The sequence below is a fragment of the Schistocerca nitens genome, chromosome 3 (assembly GCF_023898315.1).
Source record: "Schistocerca nitens isolate TAMUIC-IGC-003100 chromosome 3, iqSchNite1.1, whole genome shotgun sequence".
NCBI classification, from domain to species: domain Eukaryota; kingdom Metazoa; phylum Arthropoda; class Insecta; order Orthoptera; family Acrididae; genus Schistocerca; species Schistocerca nitens.
In genome coordinates, this window is record NC_064616.1 from 871,439,229 (window position 1) to 871,467,098 (window position 27,870).

The 27,870-nt window shown below is 42.4% G+C and overlaps 1 protein-coding gene across 1 annotated transcript in view; it reads left to right on the forward strand.

Annotated features, from left to right (window-relative positions):
• The window catches only part of LOC126249456 (endoplasmic reticulum protein SC65-like), a 472,900-nt gene that overhangs the window by 305,108 nt on the left and 139,922 nt on the right, over positions 1 to 27,870 (forward strand). The window contains exons 3-4 of the mRNA XM_049951109.1: positions 18,896 to 19,076; positions 19,361 to 19,486. Of these exons, the coding sequence (XP_049807066.1) occupies positions 18,896 to 19,076; positions 19,361 to 19,486 (307 nt within the window). The remainder of the gene's footprint in view (positions 1 to 18,895; positions 19,077 to 19,360; positions 19,487 to 27,870) is intronic.

Below are 27,870 nucleotides of genomic sequence, written 5' to 3' on the forward strand. Positions count from 1 at the left end.
TACATTTCAATTCTGTTATAATATTGCTTGAAATTTGACATAAACATTAATATTCACATCGAAATTTGTTTACAGTTTTCTTAACACAACGACATGAAAAAAAAGAAATGAAATCAGAACATCGATTACACTAATTTATCGAAAATCAGAAGAAACAAAAATTTTACGTACAGTAGTACAGCGTTGTTGTTGTTACACATGCCCCTGTTTCCAGTAAATTTCACTAAGTGCAAATTTGATGGGAACACTGAACTTTATATTTATACAGGGGTTCTGAATCTTTGCGTGAATGTGCCATTATAAAATTTTTGTATCACTAAACTTCCTTTCTCGCACATTGTAGAGGTCTATACTTTTTAATATATCGAGAATATCTACCTATCATTTACGTAAGTGCCTTTGGCACAGTCCATCCTCCTATCACAACATAATTTAAATAGCAAATTACTCATTATTATTAAATTTCTCAGAAAAATAAAATCAAAATTTGGAACACAAACACTTATCTACAAAAGCAGATAGAAATACCTATATATACTATAAAACAATTTGTTGCTGCTTGCATTGAATGGCAGTCCATTTCCTTACTTACTAAAAAAAACACACAATAATATTCAGAAAATTTACTACACATATTTGCTGCCTATTATTCAGATTTGGGCAGTCCATTTCGCATCATTTTACCACATCACCGGTACCACACTTACAATTCTCCTTTGACTATTTATCTGCCCTCTTTGATTTTTTGCAGTCCTTCATAGTATGACTCATTTACTGCCCACTTGGTTTTTGGCAGTCCCATCTTTTATCTGGCTTGCAGCATTTGCTTTTTCTTTTCAACCCTTTTCTCCATACATCTTTACATTTATAGTACATTTGGTAATCTGAAACTCACAGAAGTACATTAGCACACTGATATTGGTATACATATATTTACAAAGATTTGTTACATTTAGAATAAAATAGTTTCAGCATAGGATACAGCACATTTACTGCAAATTGCTCTCTGAGTGTACTTAGGTCACTCACTCCGAGGAACATAGTTTCAGGTCCACAACATTTCTTACACCTAAAGGTCTTTCGGATTTTGGGTAGATCAGGTAGTAAGCATTATCGTGTCGAATGTTCTGTATTATATACGGTCCATTATAAATATATTTAAATTTGGAAATTTCATGGTTCAGTTCACTAGATTTTTCGTGGGTTTTTAAAAGAACATAATCTCCAATTTTAAATTTTGAAACTTTCAGATTTTTATCATGTCTTTTAGATCTAGATTCAGCTTTTTTGTTTTGCCCTTTTTCTGACTAATTCTTTCTTTTGACTGAACCCCAAGCTTGTACAAGGTGGAAACTCTAGTTTTTCCTCAATTAAACTTTTACTTCTGCTGTCTAACAGAATTTCTTCTGGTGGGAACCCAGTCGTTTCATGATGTACTGTGTTCATGACATTCTCAAAGTCCAATATAAATCTTCCCCAGGCTCCAAGTCATGCCCCTTGGTCGACTGTGATATCGTCCCAAGATACGTTCCTGACCTGTGAATCTGGTGGCTTTCTAGGTTTCTGGAGTTCAAAGTCTTTGCTTACTTGAACTCGTTGCAAAATAAACACTGAGTCGTCCGGTGGCTCCTTTTTCCTTCTGGGTTTTGTTTTGACACTTCATCATCGGTAGGTACAATATCGCAATTAGCTGTTTTCCCATTACTTTCACTAGTACCGAAATACTCGTCATCTGAACTATCGTCAGAATCCGACCATTCTGGATCGCTTTCAGGTTCTAACATAAAAGCTTTTCTGAGACAGGCACTAAGTTCTTCCTCTGCATTTTCGTCAGGCTTTGATTTTAACTCAGTATCCTCTTTTGACAAAACGGCCTCATTATCAGCTTTACTCACAGCCACTGGTACTTCATATTTAGTGTAATCCTCGTGGAGTTCAATTACTTTTAGGTAATTACCTGCCCCTTCCTCACGGTGCCTTTCGGTAGCAGCGTGTACTGTTGGCGGATCGTTAACAGAAGTTACTTCCTCGTCAATGCTTAGGATTTCATCCTCTAATTCCTTCCTATCTTTAACCTTCGTCCTATCGGCAGCACGCGTACTTTGCGCGGCGCTATTTACTCTCTCCTCTTCAAATTTGGGCCACGTCACCTTATCGACGTCCCTACTATTTCCTTTTCCACTAATTAACCTTCTTAAAATCATCCCACTCACATTGCTTGAGGCCCTTGTACAGATAGTCGATCTGCACACGCCAATCAGTTACTTCTGCTAATTCATTCTCGCCATTTACTTCATTGCTAACACTGCTAACCGCACCTCTCTGTGTATCCACAGTTTCATCTATTATTTCCTTCGCCACGGAATTACCACTCGTAATGTATTCACGTTGCGTCGTTCCACGCCTGTCTCTAACCTGTCTCATAACTTTACTGTCAGTCCGGTAACATTTCTTAAATCGGGGCCGGTACGTACTGTCCGCTTCCGTTGGGCCCGCAACGTTCGCGGAAATCAGTTTCCCGCATCGTTATTATTTTGCGCGGTGTACCCTCTACCGCGACTTGGATAACCCCCTCTTTCTCTTCCTCTGCCTCTACCTCTCTGTATCATGTTGACGCGAAACCCATCGCCGTCATTTCTCTCGTCATTATTGCGGTTATTCCTGTTACTAAAATTCTGATAATTGGCACGACTTTCGCGCCAGTGGTCTTCGTCTTCGACCCTTTCGAGAAACGCTTGGAAGCTACGATGATTGCTTCCCACATATCTCTTTGAATCTTCTGGAAGCGTTTTATATAGCTCCCATACGATTTCTGAATCGGATCTTCTCCCTCTTAAATGTGTCAATTTTCTGTACGAATATTCGCAGAAATCTTTCAAAGAATTCCTGCCCCTGTTATCATGAAGCTTGGCCATGATAAACTCGCGCCACAAATGATCCTGTTTTTCTTCGGACCAATATTCTTCCGTAAATTTTTGTTTAAATTCTTCGAACGTCATTTGTTCGGTATTCAAATTAATTCCCCAGCGCTTAGCGTCACCTGCTAAGGCGCTAATTACTACGTTTATCTTATCCTGACCAGACAAGTGTTCAGGAAACATCCTCTCGCAATTTTTGATGAAATCCAACGGATGCCATCCGTTATGTTTCTTGGCGGGATCAAAGCGTTCCTCACCTTCCAATAGCTTCGTAAGTGGTGTGCCATTATAGACAACACCAAGCCTATCTTTAATTTTACTCTCAAGATCGAAAATTTTGCCTTGAATTTTCTAAGTATTTTGTTCACACTTTTGTACACATCCGGTAACTTTCTCTTCTAAATCTCTTTCAGTGTCTGGAACTGCCTTTTTCAACTGTGATATTCCGTGTTGACTTTCGTTTACGATCTCAGTTTTAAGACCGAAAACTTTTTCGTCTACTTTTGTTTCAACCAGAGGCTCTACTTTCTCTTGGATGTTGAGAATTTCAACATCAAACCTACTGTTAATGTTGTCAATTTCCCCCTGCATAGTATCCATATTTTTATTAATTGTGTCAATTTCAAATTTTATAGTATTTACCACAGAACTTAAATTACCCACTTTTTGTTCTACCTGTTCTATTTGTTTACTAATTTTAATTCCTTGTTCTTCGACCTGTGCTTTAAGCTGATCAACTTGTGTTTTAAGCTGCTCGTCAACGTGTGTTTTAAGCTGATCATTCTGAGTTTTGAGCTGGTTACTTTGTGTTTTGAGCTGCTCGTCAACGTGTGTTTTGAGCCGCTCACTCTGTCCTGCAACTTGTTTGGTTAATTGTTCAAATAAATCGTTCATGCTTAAAATTTTCACGCTCTTTTGTTCTACGAAATCGGTGTGTTCCGATCCTACCTCAAAATTTTCTTTCGGTTATTTCTTTATCTGTGGAGAATCAAACATGTCAGTGGATTCGTTCACGTACCCACTATCAACTACTAAGTCATCCTCTACTTCTTGTTTTATCCCTTGCTGTGTTCGAGGCAATCTCGACATTTCAATCTGTTCGCTAACATGTTCGTGATATTGTATGTACGCCAATTGTCTTCCGCTAACGCCATCTGTTATCTGGCCGCGTAAACTCCTGCTATTGCCATCCGCAATTTCCATTACGCTCCGCACATCTACTGTGTCTACGTTCCTGTCCATACTGAATACAAATTACACCTCTCCACCGTACTTGACGTTCACTGCTATTTACTTTACTGAATAATATTGCAATTCGTGCCACTGAACATCCACTGTTCGGTATTCACATTAATTTGTAACCGACAACAACTGGATGTCCTGTCACCGGGAGCCACTTGTAACGCGCGCGCATGGGGCACACGTTACTCGTTAAAGCCTGTACTATGGTAAGTTGACGACATGGGGGTTGCACCCCTCTACCATCCTCCACACCTACAAATCCTTAATCTGTCCCATCCTCTGTTATGCCAGTCCTGCCTGGATATCTGCCCCCCCCCCCCCAAATTCTATAAGTCCCTCCAGATCCTTGAGCGTCATGCAATCCCCCTGGCCTTCCGTGTACGCCTCCCGTCCCCCACGCGGATCCTCTATGATCTCATTCCTTTCCCCCATCTGCTCCTATTCCTCGAACATACCCGCATCCTCTACACCTCCCGCCGTCTTGAACCCCCTCACCCCCTGGTTGCTCCTCTCCTCTCCGATCCCCGCCCCCTGCCACGTCTTCACCATTGTGTCCCCCCTACCCTCCATCTCTACACCCTACATCTCCTTTCCCAAGGTGGCTTCCATCAACTCCCCCTCCCAGATGATGCCCTCTCTCCCTCCATTTATCCCTCCTATCAACTCTGATCCTCACTCCCCCTCCTTTCCTCTGTCCTTTCCCGGGCTCCCTCTCCCCCCTTCCATTCTCTTTCTTCCACACCTCCCCTCTCTTTGCCCCCTTCTCTCCCCGGAGTCCTTTTACATTTCCCTCCTCTGCCTCCTCTCATTCCGTCTCGCGTCTGCCCTTCTCCCCCTTTCTTAATCCTCTCCCTCCTTGGTTCCCCCCCCCCTTTTCGTTTTTTCCTCTCCTCCCTCCTTGTTTTTCCCCCGACTCCAGGTCCCCCCCCCCCCCCCCCCATCTGCGTTGGATCGGGAGTGCCATCTTTGTGCCGCCTTTTTCGTGCAGTGTTTTACGGTGTGTTTTTCCAGTTATTTTTTTTATTTTCTTTTCACTTGCGAACAGAAACCAGACTGTCGCCATGTTTTTTAATTGTGTGTCTACTGTGTTACCTGTCTGATTCCTCTGTATTTTACCAACATTGCAAACCCCTTTTGCTTTCTGTTTTAACTTTCCGCATTTTTACGCCATTTTACACTTTAAATCACCATTTTATCACCTGTTTTTCCTTGTTTCTTTCTTCTTCCTTTTTTCAACAAAAGTCTGTAGGCTGTAAAGCAGCGTAGTAAGTTGCTGCCCCCCTTTGGGGGAATTGAAAATCAATAAAGAAAAAAAAAAGTAAGTTGACGGGCTTCACTTTAAGAGAAAGGATTTTTGTATAGATATTGGCCGCGTGTACCTAAATGGAGGCAAATCAGACTTACACTCTCTTTGTAATAACAATGGTACGTCAAGCAAGTCCGAAATGCAACTACACGTCAGGACGGACAAGAAACAACACAGAAGATGCTACCAATTTGTTAATAATACGGTCGCCAGCCTAATTAGGCACTAACTGAGTTTCTTCCCTGTACAAGTTGATGTACGTGCATGCAAAACAACACGTAATAACACTGCATAATATGGTAAATTTTAGAACCAGAAAATCTACTGAACTGATAATTTCACTTTCTGTACTAATATGGATAAACCACAAATACATAACATTACACAATAATGTTTACTACAAAACTTCGTACTGTCTATTGATCTGATTAAAATCAGGCATAGGTTACCCTAGAAATAGCACTTTCGAAACACACACACAATGTCAATTTTGATAAAGATAAAACACTGATAAATTTTGGCTTTTATATTGACTTTAACTTTGCTGGTCAAATCAGTTTAGAACACTTCAGAATTCAAATGAATAAAAAAGAGGGGGGGGGGGGCTGAAACTGTTATGATCACTGTATTAAAACAATTAATTACTGAAATCATTATGCCCTCAAGATTTCCAATATATGATTTACTACTCTTTTTGTCTTATTTCCTGCTCATTTAAAAACCATTATATCTGTCACGAAATAATTAAGCTTCATTACTAAATCAATATCAAAATTATCTTCCAACTTTGTCAGACCTTTGTTATTCGTCTATTAGTTCATTAACAAAAAAAGTTCTTTAAACATCATTCTAACATAGTTAGGTCTGCAGGTAATTATTATTAACATAAACTTTAATCCTTCATTTCGGGACACTCGGATTGCACAACATTTGGAAAGGACCCTGTCTAGGTTAGTTGTGAGGATAATTAAATGATTGGACAGTTCTTGTAAAATTTAAGTTGTTATTGAACAGTATGGAACAAAAGTAACACTGGTCCATACGAATACAGTACTAAAAAGTTGAACCTGTTCGTATCGATGCGGCAGTTGGCAGGCGGCGAGATGGCGAGGCACAGATCACACATACAACCACAGCAATGGCTCTTGACGTATCGGCACTTTACTTCTTCGTAGTGTCGCAATACTTTTCCATTTAGTGCCTATGGAATATTGCCATGCTGTACAGGCGTCGGAACGGCATATCCGAGGCTCAATGAAACTACGTCTTCCTGGAGAGCCTCCTCGATCCAGGACGTGTTGCTCAGACCAATGCCCAACTCCGACTACTACTGCTGAGCCCGTTATACCGTGCAGCGCCCGTGTGCATTTTCCCGCGCTCGTCTGCCATCCACCTTTTACCGCTCCCTTACAAGCCGGGTATTCACCCGTGGTTTTGCACTCTACATATCGTAACACATTGCCTACGTATGGACCTGACACACAGTTACAATTTTATACATGTTACAATAATTTCAACGTTTCTTACATTTCAATTCTGTTATAATATTGCTTGAAATTTGACATAAACATTAATATGCACATCGAAATTTGTTTACAGTTTTCTTAACACAACGACATGAAAAAAAAAGAAAGGAAATCAGAACGTCGATTACACTAATTTATCGAAAATCAGAAGAAAAAAATATTATACGTACAGTAGTACACCGTTGTGGTTGTTACAAACTGTTCTCGTTAGTTGATTTTGTTCTGTGTGGAGCAAAGAATATGGATCATTATTTAACCATGTAATGTAGTGAGACGCGTTGGGGTAGGTGTTTCAAATGGTTCAAATGGCTATGAGCACTATGTGACTTAACATCTGAGGTCATCAGTCCCCTAGAACTTAGAACTACTTAAACCTAACTAACCTAAGGACATAACACACATCCATGCCCGAGGCAGGATTCGAACCTGCGACCGTAGCGGTCGCACGGTTCCAGACTCAAGCGCCTAGAACCGCTCGGCCACACAGGCCGGTGGTAAGTGTTTCCTTTCATCTATGTTTGCATAGCTGATAAGAGGTAATCACGTCGTGGTCAGTACCACAGGGAGCAGGATTTTTTATGCCGCATGGAGCTACCACAAAGGATCTGATGATGATTATTTTTGGGTTTGTGGGGCCCTCAGTGGCGTGGTTATCAGCTCCTGTACAAATTATCAAACTTTACACAGTTCCCTCTCGCCATTTTCCTAAATGATGAGGGCAACACAAACACTCAGTTCCCAGGCGGAAAAAATCCCCGACCCAGGGGGGAATCGAACCTTGTACCCCGTGATCCAGAGATAGAAACGCTCACCACTAGACCACTGCAGAGAGTCTGTTGAGAATTTTAAGAGACGAAGTAGTCAAGATGTGAGCAAACAACGCAAAGTAGTCTAAGAGATTAGAAGCACTTGATGCTGAGGAGAAGGAAATAGCTTATTGCAAATCTCGAAAGTATTGAGGGAAGTTGCAGAGAGAGCATGATGACTGCCTGATAGTAAACGGGCCTCGGGATGTGAGGAATATGTTGATTACGTGGAGAATGGAAAGGGGGGAAAGAGAGGAAGCAAAGAGGAGGGAGGAGGAGCAGGAAGCTGAAAGTGACATGGACAAGCTTGTGGAAAGTCTACCCGCTCCTGCAGGACGTCCGATAGCCATTAATTTAGTAAAATCTGTCGATTACGTTACGACGGACTTAGAGTATTCAGCGCTGGCTGAGCGCCTCCGGCACCGCTATATATATTTACTTAGCTCGTGTTGCTGGAAAATCAAAGATCAGATAAGGATTGCGCAACTTCCGGCTGTGGTTGCGCAGTAGCTTCCGTGTTAAGTGACTGTTCTTAAGAGATGGGTGAATGGGCAACAACACGTGCTCTAGTATTACTAAGCCCGTGTTGCCCAAAAATCGTTTTTAGGCATTTATGTTATCTCTTAGGGTAATTGTTTATATGTATTGTTGTTAATAAAGAAGACTACACATTGATCTTGCCAAAAGCCGAGAAGCGATTCTTCTTAGTGTTGTAGCCCTCTGGGGCACTCTGGGATGCACTCTGGGTTCTCTGGGAGTGCACATTAAATGTTTTATGACCTCAATATAATAAAACATTAGTCTTTATCTTGTTAATTTTCTTATCTCTTATTGAAAATGACGTTTTTTTAAGTCATTTTTTCTTATCAGTTAGACACTAAAATTGTGTGTTAAATAATGTCTACTTGTACTTAAAGAAGTGTCTGTTGGGTGGTTCTGGTGTGGGGTTGGTGGGTGGGCATTTCTGTGTTACGCTGGACTTAGAGTATTCGGCGCTGGAATGGAAAGGGGGGAAAGAGAGGAAGCAAAGAGGAGGGAGGAGGAGGAGGAAGCTGAAAGTGACATGGACAAGCTTGTGGAAAGTCTACCCGCTCCTGCAGGACGTCCGATAGCCGTTAATTTAGTAAAATCTGTCGATTCAATGAAGAATAGGCAAGAACATCATGGAGGTCTGGACGATATTTTGAGTGGGGACATTGAAGTAAACGTAGAGTGTGTCGTGATACGAATTTCTGGGCAGTTATGTGAGGCACTGTGTAATGACGTCGCTGAAGTTAGGGCGAGTAATGTAGATGTACCGACTCTGATATCCAGTGGAATTATGGAGTCTGAGGTAGCAGGAATGAGTGTGAGCTGTATCGAAGCGATTAAATGTGGGGAAAGCAACTTGGGTAATTTAAGTGCAGTAGTATCTGCCCCATTGTGTGTTGCGTTGAGGCCAGAGAGCTTGGTCAACATGCACAGGGAAGTGCATCTGCCAGTGTTTTTTGCGTCGTGTGGATAGGAACTGCAGATGATGATGCTGTTTTAAATACTACAGGGAATACATAAGAAGTTGTTGATAGTTGTGTTGCAGATGCTTGGCACAGCCGGTACAGGCCTCAGGAGCAGGGTGAACAGAAGAAAAGGAAGAGGAGACAAGCTCGTAGAATGAATCATAAAGTCGGCAGGGCTTAATCCATTGAAGACTGTATACCAGAGATTCAGAATGCAGCGCAAGCGCAAGTACAGGGTCACAGCCTTGCTGGACAAGCAATTGAAGTGCGCACTGAGCTGTTTACAGCACAGCCGAAAAATATGTTCAAATGTGTGTGATATCTTATGGGACTTAACTGCTAAGGTCATCACTCCCTAAGTTTACACACTACTGAACCTAAATTAGCCTAAGGACGAACACACACACCCATGCCCGAGGGAGGACTCGAACGTCCGCCGGGACCAGCCGCACAGCCCATGACTACAGCGCCTGAGTCTGCTCGGATAATCCCGCGCGGCAGCACAGCCGAAGTCTGATGTATGCGAAGAGTATGAAATGCGTCAAAGGTGCAATGCAAACCCGGAAATAAACACTCTTACGGAACATCATGCCAAAGTTGACCTTCAGCAACAGAAATACGTCGTTAGTGTCGATCTGTCACTAGGAGTACCTCTTGTACAAGGCAATCCCGTTACGGTGCGGTCAGTAATATTAAGGCATAATTTACATTGTATAGTGCCAGTAAGCACAAGTAATTTGTTTTGAATGAGCGGGAGTATCAGGAAAACAAACATTTAGAGGGTAATTCAGTCTGTAATGAGCGCTACAGTCGGAGGAATAAGTGGGACTACATGCCGAAGTATTGTGAATACTAGTAGCGTATGTGGTTTTCTCGTGAGAATAGTTCTGGTAGTAATTTTCCTGGAAAGCATACGGCGAACTGTTTTCGCAAAGACTAGTTCCAAAAGTTGTTCCAAAATAAAGGGTTAAAAAACCACGGATAGGCAGATGGGATGCCAGACATAAGAGTTTCAATGAACGAGACCATGTATTGTTAAAAGTGATAAGTGAAGGATAATTTATTAAGAAAGGAAGAATGTCATTTCAGTTTGTATGTATCGAATGGAGAGTTACAGGTTGGTTGTGCATTAGCATTGGATGAGGCGTAGCGATGAAATACGTTTCATAGCATTTGAGATAATTAGCAGGGCAGGGGACCCTTGATAAATGGTGAGAGATTAAGCAATACAGTGAGAGATTCTTATGTGGTGATAGCCATACTAAGTGACGAGGAATATAGTAGTATAAATATCGGAGGAAACTGAATTTGATGAAGCACAAGAAAGATGGGAAGCAGTCGTAAAAGTTATTGTAATAAATGAATAGTGTTAAAAACTGCCAGCCTGTTATAATCTTGGGAGTGTCTCACTTATTTTATAAGTCGACTGTGGAAGTAGTCAAGATGGAGAACCGGCCCTGAGCAAGACACTAGGAGCCAGGTCTTCCCCAAGGAGGGAGGCAGTGCAGTATTACTACTCACTTTTTAGTTAAATTTGCAAGAATTTTCTGCCGCCAAGTGTTGCAGTACCAACCGTGGACTAGTAAGTGCAGTGTAGCGACGTGTGCTTCAAATGGTTCAAATGACTCTAAGCACTATGGGACTTAACATCTGAGGTCATCAGTCACCTAGACTTAGAACTACTTAAACCTAACTAATCTTAGGACATCACACACATCCATGCCCGAGGCAAGATTTGAACCTGCGACTGTAGCAGCAGCGCGGTTCCGGACTGAAGCGCCAAGAACCTATGAGCCACAGCGGCCGGCCGACGTGTGCTTCCGAATAAAACATACACAGAAGGATTGCTAGGCAGGCCAGCCACGTTTGGCGAAACCTGCACAGTTGGCAAGACGAGGACAAGACCCATGTTGTGAGCTACACGACCGGGTAGTCGCACAAATAAATGTGATATTGAGGCAGATTCATTCGGAGTCCAGAAGCATCACCACGACGCCAGGACCATTCTAGACGAAGAGACGAATGGCACCACCGGCTGCAGCCATGGCTTCGAGACGAGGTCAGGTCAGCCCTCTCCTGCACTGAGTCTCCTTGTAGGACTTGGTGCCACCGCACTGCCGACTTGCCATCAGCGCGTGCCATCGCCAGACTCCTGCAAGTGGGCAGCAGATCTATATCGATCATGTTCCATGCACTTTCGTCTATAATGGGCGCGAGAGGGGCTAAGTCGCCAGGCGCCGCCATTCTGCAGCGGAATGCCGTCGTAGCAGAAGTAGGAAAGTGTCGCCGACGTCAAGGCTGTGGCCTACAGTCAGGCTGATGGTCATCGCTCGGCTTGACATCAACACTGCAGGGCACCTACGCGTGAATCTGGTCACCATGGTAAATAAACAGCCACCAGCAAGGTGATGTCATCCACGCTCCGAGAGTGGGACGCGTCTTCTTCACGCTTCTGATAACGTAATGTGTAAATGAACAGAACATTTCTCTCGGTTGCCAGTGTGTCACTGGGCCCACCAGCCCCTTACTCCTCCACCGACTCACCTCCGGCCTCTTCAACTTATAGCTTTCGATGCTTGATCTACAAATTCACAAAACTTCATCCATGCGTACATAATCACATCTTTTCACGAAGCTTCACATTGATTTCAATGGAATTAATATTTTTTTTCTCGCGCAGCAACTCATAACTCACTAAACTCCCTCTCTAGCATCTCACAAGTGCGCGCAATCTAATAGAAGACTCGCCGATCGCTGGCAAGAAACTGCTCATTTGGAATGTTCAACATAGTCTGTGATATAGCAGTCACCGAATATTGTTGGTTGTTTACGATTATTAGTAAGGGTATCTATAAGGGTACAATTACATTTTAAGTCATCATTTGGTAAAACATAGGCTATTACAGATATTAACATGAATCTATAGACTGTTATAAATCAAAACCCATGTATAAAATATGATCCTCTTCTGTGTAACCAATTAAGGTGCAGTTATTACAACACTATATCTGTATTTGGATGAATTTGGATTCAGATAGTCGTCCATTCTTACTATGGTCTCCAGTTGTTTCACCAACTCATTCGTCATGGCTGCTAGAGTGATTTTTGTAAAATGATTGTGGGACATTGCTTCCCAACCCTTGTCCAGTCGCTTCATCTTTTCGAGGAGAGGCGCTAAATTATAAGTTTCCATCTTTCTTCAACTCCGTCATTAATGAGTCGCTTTTCGGCTCTGTTCTGCTACTGAAGCGTTTTGTTTAGTAATCTCGCTATGCACAAAATAAAATATCGAACCATGTAGCGTTAGGTATTTGATTCATTCTCTTGAGTAAGCAATTTTTTACTCTCTTGTCATTGCTTGAATTTTCGAAGGTAGGATAAGGCGTAATACCTTGGTATGAACTTGTTACCGAATTTATATGATACTGATAACAGCTGTACGGAGCAACTCTATACACTTACGTCGCAAGCTACCATACGATGTGTGTTGGAGTATCAACTGTCGGTAAGCCTTCGTATGTGTCCTAAATTTGCCGTTATGGAAATACTGCGAAGGTGTGTATAGAACGAAGTGCTCCTTGCAATGTTTTCTTTCATAATTTTAACAGTAAGCCTTTACAAACATATGTTTCGTACAATATCCCGCCGGCCGTTGTGGCCGAGCGGTTCTAGGCTCCTCAGTCTGGCACCGCACGACTGCTACGGTCGCAAGTTCGAACCCTGTCTCGGGCATGGATGTGTGTGATGTCCTTAGGTTAGTTAGGTTTAAGTAGGTCTAAGTTCTAGGGGACTGATGACCTCTGATGTTAAGTCCCATAGTGCTCAGAGTCATGTGAACCATACAATATCCCACTGCTCTTCGTTCTCTATGTTTATGTTGCTCTCGCACTAACTAAACAAGTCTGACAAAAACAGCAATCCTTTCTGCATTTTCTCTTTCCATTCCCTTAATTCCACTGGATAAAGCTGAAAGCCTTATAGGCAATAACAAAGAATCGCTTGGACGAAAGTCTCGTAATTGCCTTAAGTTATGGATGCATTGAATATTGTGTCCATAAAGGACGGTACTATGCGTGCTGTGACTGTTAATAAATACATGTAAAACAGTTTTTTGCATCAATCACTTATTTATTTCTATGCTTTTCAATGGTTCACACTATTATCTTCAGGTGGAGAACTGTTTACTCATATAGCTTGTTTTAGTGAAGAGCACAGAAGCCTTTTCACCGCAGCAGACCAAGCGCTATGTATCTTATGTGGCGTCTTTTGCTCATGATTTTTTTTTAGAAAAGACAGTTTCGAGGTTAATAATCAGAATTAGTGAAAAACATAATCATTTATGCTTCCTCCTGCCAACCCAGCATGTACAAATTAGCAACATACCGTTCAATGATGCACAGAGCACTAAAACTCCAACAGAGTGAAGAGAACTTCGAGAATTAAATAAAAATCCTAAAACAAAGAGCTGCAAGTAAAAACACACACTAACAGACGATTTACTTAAAAACCAAAAATAAAACACAAGAAAACCACATAAACGCCTTCCAATACAGAACACCACTCAAATCTGCAATAGACCCCCACAAAAAATATACGGGACATCCATTCGACAGTGCAGAAACCAACCTGAATATACTACACGAACTGAACAAAGGACACACTGTCTGTGTATGAAGAATTAGAAATCTATATTCACAGAAAGAAACTAGGGAAAGATCTACTGCACGAAAATAGGGAAACAGGCTCAACCAACTTTCTCAAAACCTTTTACAAAGTTCTTAAAGCATTCTCACAATTTACAATTTCAATGAACAGCAATTAATGTGACCACTCCCATACATTTCCCAATAAGTTCAACCTGCAATATATACGTACAACCCGTTGTAATCTTTTTGTAACAAGTATTTAATATAATAGTTAAGTTGCGCACATTTCCGTTTGCTGTTGCAACGCTTCCATATTTTTAAAATACAAGAAAAACATTGATCTATATGTAACTACTTAATATAATAATTGAACTGTGTACATGTCCATATCCTGGTGCAACCCATTTATACTTTTAAAATGAAAGAAAATCACCTAATCTTTTATCTTTGTATCCAATGTAAGCAAGTATATCTTTAACATGTACAATATCTTAGAACTAACAGCCTAAACAGAATGTACAGTCGAGAGGACATAGAAGAGGCAGTAGTATAAAGACTTTTTGCGACTCTACTACCCTTGTAAGTACAATTTACTGTCACTGATGTTTTTCCTCCTTAAAGTGCCTAAAAATTTATCATTGGCAAAAGACGCAATATGACCTACAATGCCCTTGGTCTGCTGCTGTGAAAAGGCATATGTGCTCTTCACTAAGACCAGCTATGTAAATAAACAATACTCCACCCGAAGGACGTTGTACGAGGCATCGAAACGCATATTGCTAAAATAAATAAGTGACAGACGCAGAAAACTGTTTCATTTGTATGGATGAATTACTGTGTCTTAGGGTTCTTACAATGAGTCTCAGTCTGCCATCTACCATCCCCATAAATATACAGTGTGTCCCAAGAGGAATGGTTAGTATTCAGTGGTACGACAGGAACGATCATTTGAATCAAAACGTCTTGTAAACATGTGCCCTAAAATGCATATCTTAAGAGCTATGAGCACTTCTTGATCTTCGACAGTGTGAAACGAATCTCTTCTACTGCAAGCTCTTTGCTTCCTATATTTTGGGAGGAAGTTGTATGGACCAAAACAACAAAAAAGTCTAGGAAATATGAGCTCTAAAATCCATACTTTAAGAACTATGACACTTGTTCAATAGAAGAGATGTGTTTCACAGTAGCGAAGACGAACAAGTGTTCATAGCTCTTGAGGTATTCCCTAAGAGCTTACGTTTACTGGATTTTTTTGTTCTTGTGTCGATTCATACTACCACCTCTCAAAATATGGAAACCAAAGTGCTTGCAGTAAAAGTGATTTGTTTCACAGTATCGAAGATGGAGAGCTCATTGCTCTTAAGGTACGCATTTTAGAACCATTTTTACTAAGCTTTTTGCTTCAAATGATGGTTCCAGTCGTATTGAGAATATTCACTGTTCTTCCTGGGACACCCTGTATTAATGTCGGTATTTCACCTCAAAGGTACTCCTAGAAATTTGAGGATTGTGTCTGATTAGCGATGATGCTATCGAACAGCAGCAGGTACTTTCGTATATTTACACGTATTATTGCTTGTGTTGAGGCCATGTACTCAGAGTTTCTACGTAGCGAGGTGGAGCAGTGGGTAGCACACTGGACTCATATTTGAGAGGACAACGCTTCACATACCCTTCCAGCCACCCAGATGTAGGATTTCTGTGGTTTCCCCAAATCACTTGGTACACACCGAGATGGTTCCTTTAGAAGCGCACAGCTAATGTCCTTCGTCTTCCTTCCATAGTTTGAGCTCGTGCTCCACCTGTAATGACGTTATTGTCGACGAAACGTTTCGCAAAAATTTTGTGATGATCCAAGCTCCTCATATAAATCTATGTAGACGACGTGTGAACATTTAGGTTTTGTGCCCTGCCTGTGATTCAAAATAGGCAATATGTGTATTTGTTTTGAATCCAATGGCCAAGTTGGTCCAACCTCGCGGCCATAGAGATTCTCATACTTCTAGCGTCTATCAATCACTAAGCCTCAAAGGGTACCGCCATCTATTGATGTATCGTGCTCTACCGAGCCTCACCTGGTTCGGACGCCCCGGTCTCCTGTCTGCCAAACCCTCGTCGGTTATTTTACTATCACAACAGGACTCGAGCGCACAGCTGCGTCTTCTTTAGCCTCGGTAAAAACGGAATCCTCTGTCTGTTTGCCTGTCTGTTTGTCTGTCCGACTAGAAAGACCTCCTTTTCTCATGAACGGTTAGAAATATCAAGTTGAAATGCATGTCACATACTAAGGTCTGCGGCCTATTGACGGTATAAAAAAAAAACCTCTAAGCCAATGCAATAAAAAGATAAGTGATTTTCCTTACTCGTAAACTCACTCATCAAAACCTATGGGGTACTTGGTACTTCCCTTTGACGTAAAATCACGTTATTTTGCAAGAAGCAAGGTTTAACAGTATAAAAGTAAACGAGAAAATCCATCCATTGTTAATTTGTAATTGTATTACATAAAAATATTTTATTGTGATTGGAAACTTACATTTTATTCGTAAACCGTCAAAAATCTGTAGAACTACTGTAGGGATTTCGATCTGATTTCCAGGAATAGGTAGAGTGATTAACGAGGAAGCTTTGTGTGTATAATGAAGTGATATTTCGTGGTCACTGGCTGAGCCACGAAGAAGTCAAGTCCCCTGCCGCTGTGAAAACGCTGCCTTTGCCATCTAGCGAGAAGAGGCGTAAGGCCTGACTTCCGCGCCACGCCGGCTCATTCTCCTTACAAACATTCCATGACAGTCTATGCGTATGACGCGTACAGTGTACGTAACTTTTCAAACTAAAGAAACTGATGCAGTATTGCACTTCCAATTTTTGGGATGAGGTTTCAGTATCCCATAAAATATCCACTGAGGTGTGTAACAGAACAATTCGGCGTTTGCGCAGCAACAGTAGCCCTATGATCGGCTGTAACGTTTTCCTGTCTGGACACTTTTGTCAAATTTTATCAGTTATCGCAAAAGCGAGGAGCGGAGACGAAGTCAAAGCATCTGAAATTGTTAGTTAGCAAATCATGTTAATATAGCTCCGAAATTAATAATTAAATGAAAAATTGCGATAGCGAATGCGAAATCACACAAAAAATTTAGCTTAAAACTCAAAATTAATTCCTTCTCGAAAGTCTTGTAATTGCCAGTATCTATATCGATAACAGGGAAAAATCAACGAGATTCTCGATTCTGGTGATGGATGAACTATCATTGTACAGTGATAAGTCAAAACATTATGACTACTGTTCACCGTAGTGGTACTGCGGGCACGTCTCGTATAACAAATGTAAGGGAAGCAGACACGGATGGGGGATCACCATAGCGAAGAATTGGGCTGCAAATGGCAAAATCCATTAAGATAAGCGACTTTTACAAATGGCAGATTATTATTACGCAGAGCCTGTGAACGAGTACCTCGAAAACGGCGAAGCTGGTCGAATGTTCACGTGCTACTGTCGTGAGCATCTATGGAAAGATGCAGGACAGTGAAATAACTATCAGGCGCTAAATGGCTGGACGTTCACGACTGTTCACAGAACGTGAGGTGCGGAGGCTTCTCTGTTCTTTAAAGTAGTATAGATAGTGATGTAATGCATCTGTGCCGAAAGAGCACAATGCTGGTGTACACCGTTCATGACCCTACGTTTTCACATGTTGACCAAACGACATCGACAATTAAGATCGCAGTGAGTGTGGGACCATCGGGTTTCCACCGTCGATAAATGGAAACGTATCAGCTCTTCGGTAGAATCACTTTTTTGAAGCACTAGGTCGATGGTAGTCTCCACAAACGCCGTCATCGAGGTGAACGGGGGCTCGAAACGTACAGCGCTCCACGGTGGGAGCAGTATTATGCTATGGAAGACATTCTCCTGCGTTTGCATGGGACCTGTGGCAGTAACCGAAGGCACGATGACAGCTGAGAACCACCTGCGTCCCTTCATGCTTGATGTCGTCCCCGCCGGCTGCGGTGGCCGAGCGGTTCTAGGCGCTTCAGTCCGGAACCGCGCGTGCTGCGGTCGCAGGTTCGAATCCTGCCTCGGGCATTGATGTGTGTGATGTCCTTAGGTTAGTTAGGTTTAAGTAGTTCTAAGTTCTAGGCGACTGATGACCTCAGATATTAAGTCCCATAGTTCTCAGAGCCATTTGAACATTTGATGTCGTCCCCGACGGCGATGTCTTCCTTCTGTAGTATAATTGTCCGCGTCTCGGATCCAGAACCGTGCTATAGTGGTTTGAGGAGCGTTATAGTGAATTTACGTTGATGTCTCGGCGACAAAATTTGCCTGATGTAAATCATATGGAACCCATTCGGATCGCTATCGGGCGCCATCACCGCGTATGTTATTTACGCGAATTACATGACCTGTGAGTGGACTTCTAACGCAGCATACCCAACAAACCTATCAACAGACTGTCGGATCCCTGATACGCAGAATCAGTAATGTATTTCATTCCAAAGACTGACAAACAACCGAGCGAGGTGGCGCAGTGGTTAGACACTGGACTCGCATTCGGGAGGACGACGGTTCAATCCCGCGTCCGGCCATCCTGATTTAGGTTTTCCGTGATTTCCCTAAATCAGTGCAGGCACATGCCGGGATGGTTCCTCTGAAAGGGCACGGCCGACTTCCTTCCCCATCCTTCCCTAATCCGATGAGACCGATGACCACGCAGTCTGGTCTCCTTCCCCAAACCAACCAACCAACTGACAAACAAGCTAATAAGTGGTCATAATGTTTTGGCCGATCAGGGTACGTAACTTTTTAAAGTTTCTCGCCACCGTCACCAGTACGCACCGTCTTATTGGTGACCAACTGTGATACTCCGTGAATACGTATATTTTCTTTAGTATTACGGAAGTCCATAAGCACACGAGAACGTTTAATTTGTTATGTTTCTCTTCCTTAGGCTTTCGTCCCTCTGTACATACACGGACTGGACGCCTACAACAGCGAGGACTACGCCATGGTGACCCGCTACATGGAAGAATCTCTCGAGGAATACCTGAGAGCGGACGCGGACTGCAGAGCGTACTGCGAGGGCCCCTTCAACCACGGCTGGTTCCCCGACTTCACCTCCGCCATCTCCAGTGAGTTGCCACGTCGCACCCCTCGCTAATACCCTTATTCGGCTTCCCGCTGAAGTTCACGCGGCGTCACGCGTCATATCGCATATCAAGACACTAATGGATTTGCATGCATGTTCAGCGTCCCTCCCGAGGCAAACTGATTTCATTACCATAGTCGTAAAGTTGCATAAATGACACCCACACCAATTGAAACTTACAGATTATCGACAAGTCGATTTCATTGAAAGTAAGATACAGAGAACAAGCCAGATGTGACTCATATGTGACAGTTTCGTCTATTTCAGATCATTACACTTACTGCCTAAAATGCAAGAGCAAGTGTACCGACAAAGTGAACACTGTCAATGGGGAAACGCATGACGATCTGCTGCAGAACCATTATCACTACCTGCAGTACGCATATTTCAAAGGTAAGATGAGACTTAACAAGAATGTGACTTAAGATTAGTATATCTTCCAGCATTTCTCTCTTGACATCTGGTACTTACAAAGAGACCACACGGTAATTGCATTTGTGTAATTTTGTATATTTATGGTACACGAAGTTCAGAATGCAAATATCAATTACTCAAAGTAGTTCGAAGCAATACTCAAAAGCCGGCCGAAGTGGCCGTGTGGTTAAAGGCGCTGCAGTATGGAACCGCAAGACCGCTACGGTCGCAGGTTCGAATCCTGCCTCGGGCATGGATATTTGTGATGTCCTTAGGTTAGTTAGGTTTAACTAGTTCTAAGTTCTAGGGGACTAATGACCTCAGCAGTTGAGTCCCATAGTGCTCAGAGCCATTTAGCCAATACTCAAAAAATCTTGAATAAATCAACTTTGAAGTATTCCCAGCGTCTTTAATACCCTAAAATGCAGTTGATTTTTCGACAGGCAGTGTGGCTCTGTTGTAGAATCGTCACCTACCAAGAGGGTAGCGTGGATTCACATCCTCGCGATGCAAAATTTTCAAATAAAGATGCGTGTTCTGCCAGCAGTTCACTAGAACGTAAAATGCATAAGGATGGAATAAATCTGTAGCAGCCGAGGGTAGTAATCGTTGGTTCGAGTATTGTTTCTGGAATTTTTTTCGTTTTTATTCAGTTCAGTTTCAAATACCTACGTGGTTTAAATATAAAATTCATTAAATGTATGCTAATTAACACGTATATAAATGTATGAATCTGAAAAATGCACGTCTTTTTATTTCTAAAGACATATCGCATACTAAATCCAGTTTTTATAGCAAATATAAATTCTTAATTACCGGTCTTTTATAAAAGGTTGTTAATAAAAACATTTAAGTTAAAAAAAACATTAGAAATTAATTTTGTTTCGTCTTTATGTATTTTACTCTTCATGGAGCACCTTTGTTTAAACATTGACCACGGTGAGGAATCGAAACTGGGCCACCCACAATTCAGGCAAGCACAGTACTACGTTGCCACGCTGCCTGTCTAAAAACCAGCCAATTAAGGTGGTAGTGATTAAAACACCGGATGTATATTCGAAAGGAGATGTACTCATGCAGTCTTCCGACCATACTTACTAAGGTTCACCGCTGTTGCACCAACTCATTTCTCACGAATGCCCGAGTGATTTCTGTAAAAAGGCCGAGACCGATTTAGGGTACTATTGACGCTCGGAAAACTTCAAAGTCGATTTTCTGGTCAATTTTTTAGAAATACGAGGCCTGTTCAGAAAGTAAGCTCCGATTGATTGCCAAATTGAAACCACAGTGAACATCAGAAATGTTTTACTTGTAACAATTAGCTACACCTTTCAGCTACTTCTCTACGTAGTCGCCGTTCTGACTTAGACTTTTGTCATAGCGTTGTACCAACTTTTCAATAGCCTCATCATAGAAGGCAGCCGCCAGTGCTTTCCGCCAATTCTCCACGCTGGCCTACACCTCGTTGTCTGTGTCAAAATGTTGTCTTCAAAGACAGCGGTTCATGTGACCAGAGATGAAACTCAGGGGGGAGACAATTGCGGACTGTATTGTGGGTAATCTCACATTTCCATTTGAAAACGATGCAGGAGCATCTTCATTGCCCCTGCAGAATGAGGCTGAGAATTGTCTTGAAGAAGAAACAGCACGACAGTTATGTAATGTTAGCTGCATAGCTTCAGGCGAAATTTCTCACCAGGCCCTCGTACTTGGCGGCAGACACTATTTTCTAGACATCTTTACGCACTCACTGCGAGCTCAGAAATGAGAAGAGCGACGTGATGCTAACTGGGGTTATACTAGAGACACTACCCAACACATCTGTGCAAAGCTTTATCGGATTTTCATAGTCGTTTCCATTTCGCGACCGATCGGAGCTTACTTTCTGAACGCCCCTCGTACATCGAACTGCAGAGCACGATTGATGTTTGAGCTCAGAACTTTACATACTATAAATATAAAGAATTACAAAAATCCGATTGCCTTATTGTCCCCTTGTTAATCAAAACAGGCTGTATAATAACTCCTATGTAATGAATTCCTTGACATACCTCAATCAATAAAATGAAATTCTTCTTCTGATTGATTTGATGTGGCCGGTCACGATTTACTCTCTTGTGCCAACCTCTTCATTTCAGAGATGCACCTTCTTCTCAGTTATTTGTTGAATATATTGAAAAATCTGTCTTCCTTCAGAGTATTTGCCCTCTGTGGTTCCTTCCACCTATTCCCTGATGTGTTAACACATGTTCTATATAGTACTGTTCCTTCCAGCCGCGCGGGATTAGCCGAGCGGTAGCTGACACGGTAGCTCAGCGTGTTCGGTCAGAGGGTTAGCTGCCCTCTGTAATAAAAAAACTGAGTAAATGGATCAACAACGAACTTAAACTGATGTCTTAGGACGTCCGTCCCGAGCAGACGCAACGAACAAAAAAAAAAAAAAAAAAAAAAGTCTGCAGCTCGTGATCTTGCGGTAGCGTCCTTGCTTCTCGCGTACGGTGTCCCGGGTTCGATTCCCGGCGGGGTCAGGGATTTTCTCTGCCTCGTGATGACTGGGTATTGTGTGTCTTTCATCATCATTCCATCATTATTGAAGCCGGCACGGTAGCTCAGCGTGTTCGGTCAGAGGATTAGCTGCCCTCTGTAATAAAAAACTGAGTTCATCGATCAAAGACGAACTTAAAAACGGCTGTCTTACGACGTCCACCCCGAGCAAGTGCAACGAACGAAAGCGAACAAAATGAGATTAAAAAAAAGGAGTGGTCTAAGGCGCTGCAGTCATGGACTGTGCGGTTGGTCCCGGCGGAGTTTCGAGTCCTCCCTCTGCCATGGGTGTGTGTGTTCGTCCTTAGGATAATTTAAGTAGTGTGTAAGCTTGGGGACTGATGACGTTAGTAGTTAAGTCCCATAAGATTTCACACACATTTGAACATTTTTGTTCCTTCCAATAGTTACCGCTTTTCCCACACTATTTTCTCACAGATTCTGCGGAAAACCTTTTTATCTTATCAGCGCACAGTATTCTTCTATAAAAGCACATCTCAAGCACCTCGATACTGTATTTTCCTATTTTCCCATAGTCTTTAATTCATGTAAATACAATGCTGTGCTGTAGTCGTAAGTCCTCAGGAGTTCCGCGTTATCTATTCTTAGTGATAGTAGACTTATTTTGTCGAAAAATGATCTCTGTCTGTTTGCATCTGCTTCGCACATTATCTTCACTTCGTTCGTAATGCGTCCTTTTGCTTCCAAGGTTTCATAATTCTTTAACTTTGTTTCTTACGTGGTCCCTAAGTTTGATGTTAAATTTGACGGCAATCTAATTTCTGCGACTCCTACGTCTCTACCATTCTGCTCCCGAAGTGAGCATCAACTAAATGAACACCTTATTCTTTCAGTGCGATCCCTGGTTTCTTTTGTTTTTATCGCAATGGTCATTCCTCTCTATGTAAGGCAGAGGTAACAAAATATTTCGCCATTCAGAGTTGAAAGTTGTAGAATGAAATTCAGTGGGAAGATTAATCTTCGCCGCATTGGAAATTACCTTGTCTTTAATGATTGCGATCCTAACTAGCTTACCATGTTCGTTACACTCTCTCCCCTACTAAATTATAACACAAAAGAAGACACCCTTATCAGAACTTTTTCAGTGTCTTATAACAATCCTCTCTGGTAAGGATCCCATACCGCATAGCAGTACTCTAGAAGTGGATGGACTGGTGCAGTGGAAGTAGCTTTTTTTGCCCGCATCTCGTGGTCGTGCGGTAGCGTTCTCGCTTCCCACGCCCGGGTTCCCGGGTTCGATTCCCGGCGGGGTCAGGGATTTTCTCTGCCTCGTGATGGCTGGGTGTTGTGTGCTGTCCTTAGGTTAGTTAGGTTTAAGTAGTTCTAAGTTCTAAGGGACTTATGACCACAGCAGTTGAGTCCCATAGTGCTCAGAGCCATTTGAAGTAGCTTTTTCAGTGGATTTGTTGCTATTCCTACGAGTTCTGTTAATAAAGGGTAGTGTTTGAGTGTCCTTCCCTACAACATTTTTATATGATTCTCCTATATAAATTGTTACTAACTGCAATCTGCAGATATTCAGGTGAAACAAGAACTTCTAAATTTGTGTCTTTTAAATTCTAAATTCGTGTCTTTTATCGCACAGAAGGAAGTCAAAGGAGTTCTCTTAATATTCACGTGGAGGATCTCACATTCTTATTATTCAGGCTCAATTGCAACTTTTTGAACCATTCCGATATCTTGTCTAAATCGTTTTGTAATTCGTATCGACTTTTGATAACTTTTCAAGATGGTAAAAGGAGGGATAATCTCCAAATAATCTAAGAGAGATGCTCATATTGTCTCCTAAATCATTTATATAGATAAACGAGAGCCAAAGGGCTATCACACTTCTCTGGGGAACGCCAAAGATAACTTCGTTTTCATTACATACTGTGACCTTTACAACAGGAAATTGCCCCTAAATGTCAGTTACTAACACTCTGCTTGCTGACAAAATTACGAGTCTGTACCTTACACCGGGTAGGTCTTTCTATCGCCTTACACACGGCTGACATTCACCGCGACAGTGTTGTAATAAACAGCAGTCGCCGGCATCTCCGCTGTGAACAGTGAAGCCTTAGAGCTGGTACGGGGAGCAAGCCTTCCGGATCCGTTGTAGTTAGCTCCTAGTTCCAAGGATGATTGGTACTGTGTATCATAATGATGTGAAACGACACAATTTACGGTTTATTAACTTACTTTTTATTTAAATAAAGTCTCATGCTGATAATTTACAGATATAGTCATATAATAGAAAAGAATATTTGGTTTGCTACTAAAAGTAGTCTTTAATATTTGTGGACTAAAAAAACTTCAGGTTTCTAAATAAAAACTCATTTATGGAACACAAGGAGTTATCCTGAAGGAACTTTTTAGTTCGCTACGACATTTAGATTCTCAGGTACTTTCTTTCATGCGGTAAGTGAGCAAATATTTTGGTAGCAGCTTCTTTCGCCCCATTCTGAAATAAAGTCAGTTTAAATGAAGAGTGGTTATGGACGTTTTTTTTTCTTCTAGTATTGTAATTATTGTTGGCATTACTCCTGCCCTGCTGTAATACCGGATGTTCCAAAATTAATATTGAAGTTTTAAGGCTTTGTACCATTTATTACATTCAGCTTACGGTTATAAGTAACACATCAAGTGAAAGAGCAACTAAAACAGTTTTTCTTACAAGTGTTCAATGTGTGCACCATTCGTCACTCGACACACGTCGAGTCGCTAGGCGAGTTCTTCCAAAAACTTGATCAGTGTGTCTGGAGTAATTGTTACAACAACAGCTTCAGTCCTGTTCCTTAAGTCCGCTAGAGCGGCTGGTAGAGCAGGCATATACACATGAGCTCCTATGAAGCCCAAGAGGTAAAAATCGCATAGCTTCAAATCGGGAGAACGTGGAGGCCATGCGAAACAAGCTGTCATCCGACACCTTCCGACTGATCCAGCGGTCGGGTACAACGTTCTGTGATTCACCTTCATCCAATCAAGGAAAAAGCCACACTTCTAGCTCATCAAGACAAGAAACGCCAGTTACAGTTGCTTTACCGAAAATGAAAGGCTCATAAACGTTCAGCCGGGATATGGCACAAAAAAACATACAATTTAGGCGAGTCTCGTTGCAACTATATCGTGGAGGTTTGCGACCCCCAGATGCGTACATTATGTGTGTTCACATTTCCAGTTAGATGAAATGTCGATTCATCATTGACGACGACACGATCCAGAAAATCTTCATCGTCGTGCACCAACATTTCGTTTGCAAAGATGGCATGTAAACTGTAGTCCGTAGGCTCTACTGCTTGTAACAACTGCAAACGATAAGGACGTAGTTGTAAGCATCTCCTTAAAAGTCTCCAAAGAGACGTTCAGCACATTCTTCAGTCACTCTTGGTCGTCCCGTACTTTTCGCCTTGCAAAGACAGCCTGTGTCTTCAAACTCATGATAACATCTACGGATGTTATCATCACTTGGAGGATTACAATGGAAATATATACGGACCGCACGTTACACTGTAACAACAGATTCAGTCCCTGCATACTGTAAAACACATAAAACATTCTTTTCGAATACTTGAAACGACATAAAGGGAAGAGGAAATTATGCAGACCTGAAGAGGATGGCAGAAGAGCGGACAGCCTGGAGAACTACCATGTGAAAACCTGCCTTTTGGCAGATCACTGCTGATGCTGATGAGTCAAATTGCGACCCACAATGAGGCACCTACCAAACTCTGTCAGATGTTAACCACGCTGTTTAGCGCCAGTACATGTCGTCTCCACGTCATTCACAGAGATCAATGAACATCTGAAGTTGTTTACACCCCTTATATATCCTACCAGGCCTCGAACAACACTAAACACTAACAAAAGTAATGCAGTGTAGTGGCCATTCTACCTGTGGCAGCATACTGCATAATCATTTATTGCAGGCCCGTGTGGCCGAGCAGTTCTAGGCGCTACAGTCTGGAACCACGAGACCGCTACGGTCGTAGGTTCGAATCCTGCCTCGGGCATGGATGTGTGTGATGTCCTTAGGTTAGTTAGGTTTAAGTAGTTCTACGTTCTAGGGGACTGATGACCTCAGATGTTAAGTCCCATAGTGCACAGAGCCATTTGAACCCAATAATTATTTATATACCCACCGATGGCGTGTATGTGTACGAAGTTACATTGACGTCCAACCCTGCCACTGGGTACCAAACACTCCAATCCAGAATGAGATTTTCACTCTGCAGCGGAGTGTGCGCTGATATGAAACTTCCTGACAGCTTAAAACTGTGTGCCCGACCGAGACTCGAACTCGGGACCTTTGCCTTTCGCGGGCAAGTGCTCTACCATCTGAGCAACCGAAGCACGACTCACGCCCGGTACTCACAGCTTTACTTCTGCCAGTATCTCGTCTCCTACCTTCCAAACTGGCAGAAGTAAAGCTGTGAGTACCGGGCGTGAGTCGTGCTTCGGTTGCTCAGATGGTAGAGCACTTGCCCGCGAAAGGCAAAGGTCCCGAGTTCGAGTCTCGGTCGGGCACACAGTTTTAATCTACCAGGAAGTTTCATATCAGCGCACACTCCGCTGCAGAGTGAAAATCTCATTCTGGAAACATCCCCCAGGCTGTGGCTAAGCCATGTCTCCTCTATATCCTTTCTTTCAGGAGTGCTAGTTCTGCGAGGTTCGCAGAAGAGCTTCTGTAAAGTTTGGAAGGTAGGAGAGGAGATACTGGCAGAAGTAAAGCTGTGAGTACCGGGCCTGAGTCGTGCTTCGGTAGCTCAGATGGTAGAGCACTTGCCGGCGAAAGGCAAAGGTCCCGAGTTCGAGTCTCGGTCGGGCACACAGTTTTAACCTGCCAGGAAGTTTCATATCAGCGCACACTCCGCTGCAGAGTGAAAATCTCATTCTGGAAACATCCCCCAGGCTGTGGCTAAGCCATGTCTCCGCTATATCCTTTCTTTCAGGAGTGCTAGTTCTGCAAGGTTCGCAGAAGAGCTTCTGTAAAGTTTGGAAGGTAGGAGACGAGATACTGGCAGAAGTAAAGCTGTGAGTACCGGGCGTGAGTCGTGCTTCGGTAGCTCAGATGGTAGAGCACTTGCCCGCGAAAGGCAAAGGTCCCGAGTTCGAGTCTCGGTCGGGCACACAGTTTTAATCTGCCAGGAAGTTTCAAACACTCCAATGTCAGGCTTTAGTGCAATGAAAACTTTGGTTCTTGCAGATGAATTTCGACAGAATATCCAAGTCCATATGCCACTATTGAATCAAAGAAAGTACGTTAACTCACTAATTTGCTTCTCAAAAAGACTTAAAACGAAAAGATGTGGAAAAACAGCTGATACTAATTGTTTAAGGGATTCCGTAATGTGTTTTCTCCAACTTAAACACTCATCACTGTGTACAACCAAACATTTTGAAAATTCTGTCTCACTTCCTGACTCTTGCCCATACTCTAAATGTGCCAATGGTGCTACACACTTTGATGTGCGTCACATCATATGCTACTTTTTCTTTAATTAAAAGAGATGTCATTTGCAAAAATACAGTCAATAATTATTTTAAACGTTATTTACCAGTTTTCCCTGTTCCTGGAAGCCCATTGTGGTTGATAATAATACTTTTCTCATCTAAAAAAGAGCTAACTCTGCTTGATGTGTTTTTAGTGAAAGATTTTTACATACAGTGATGAGCCAAAACAATATGACCGCTGCCCACCGAAAGACAGAATGCTGCCTGGTGCCTTTGCAGCACGTGGCGCGGTAAGCGGCGAAGCTGGTTGCCTGATCGCGTCCTGCTGTCGTGCGCATTTATGGAAAGTGGTTGAAGGACGGTGA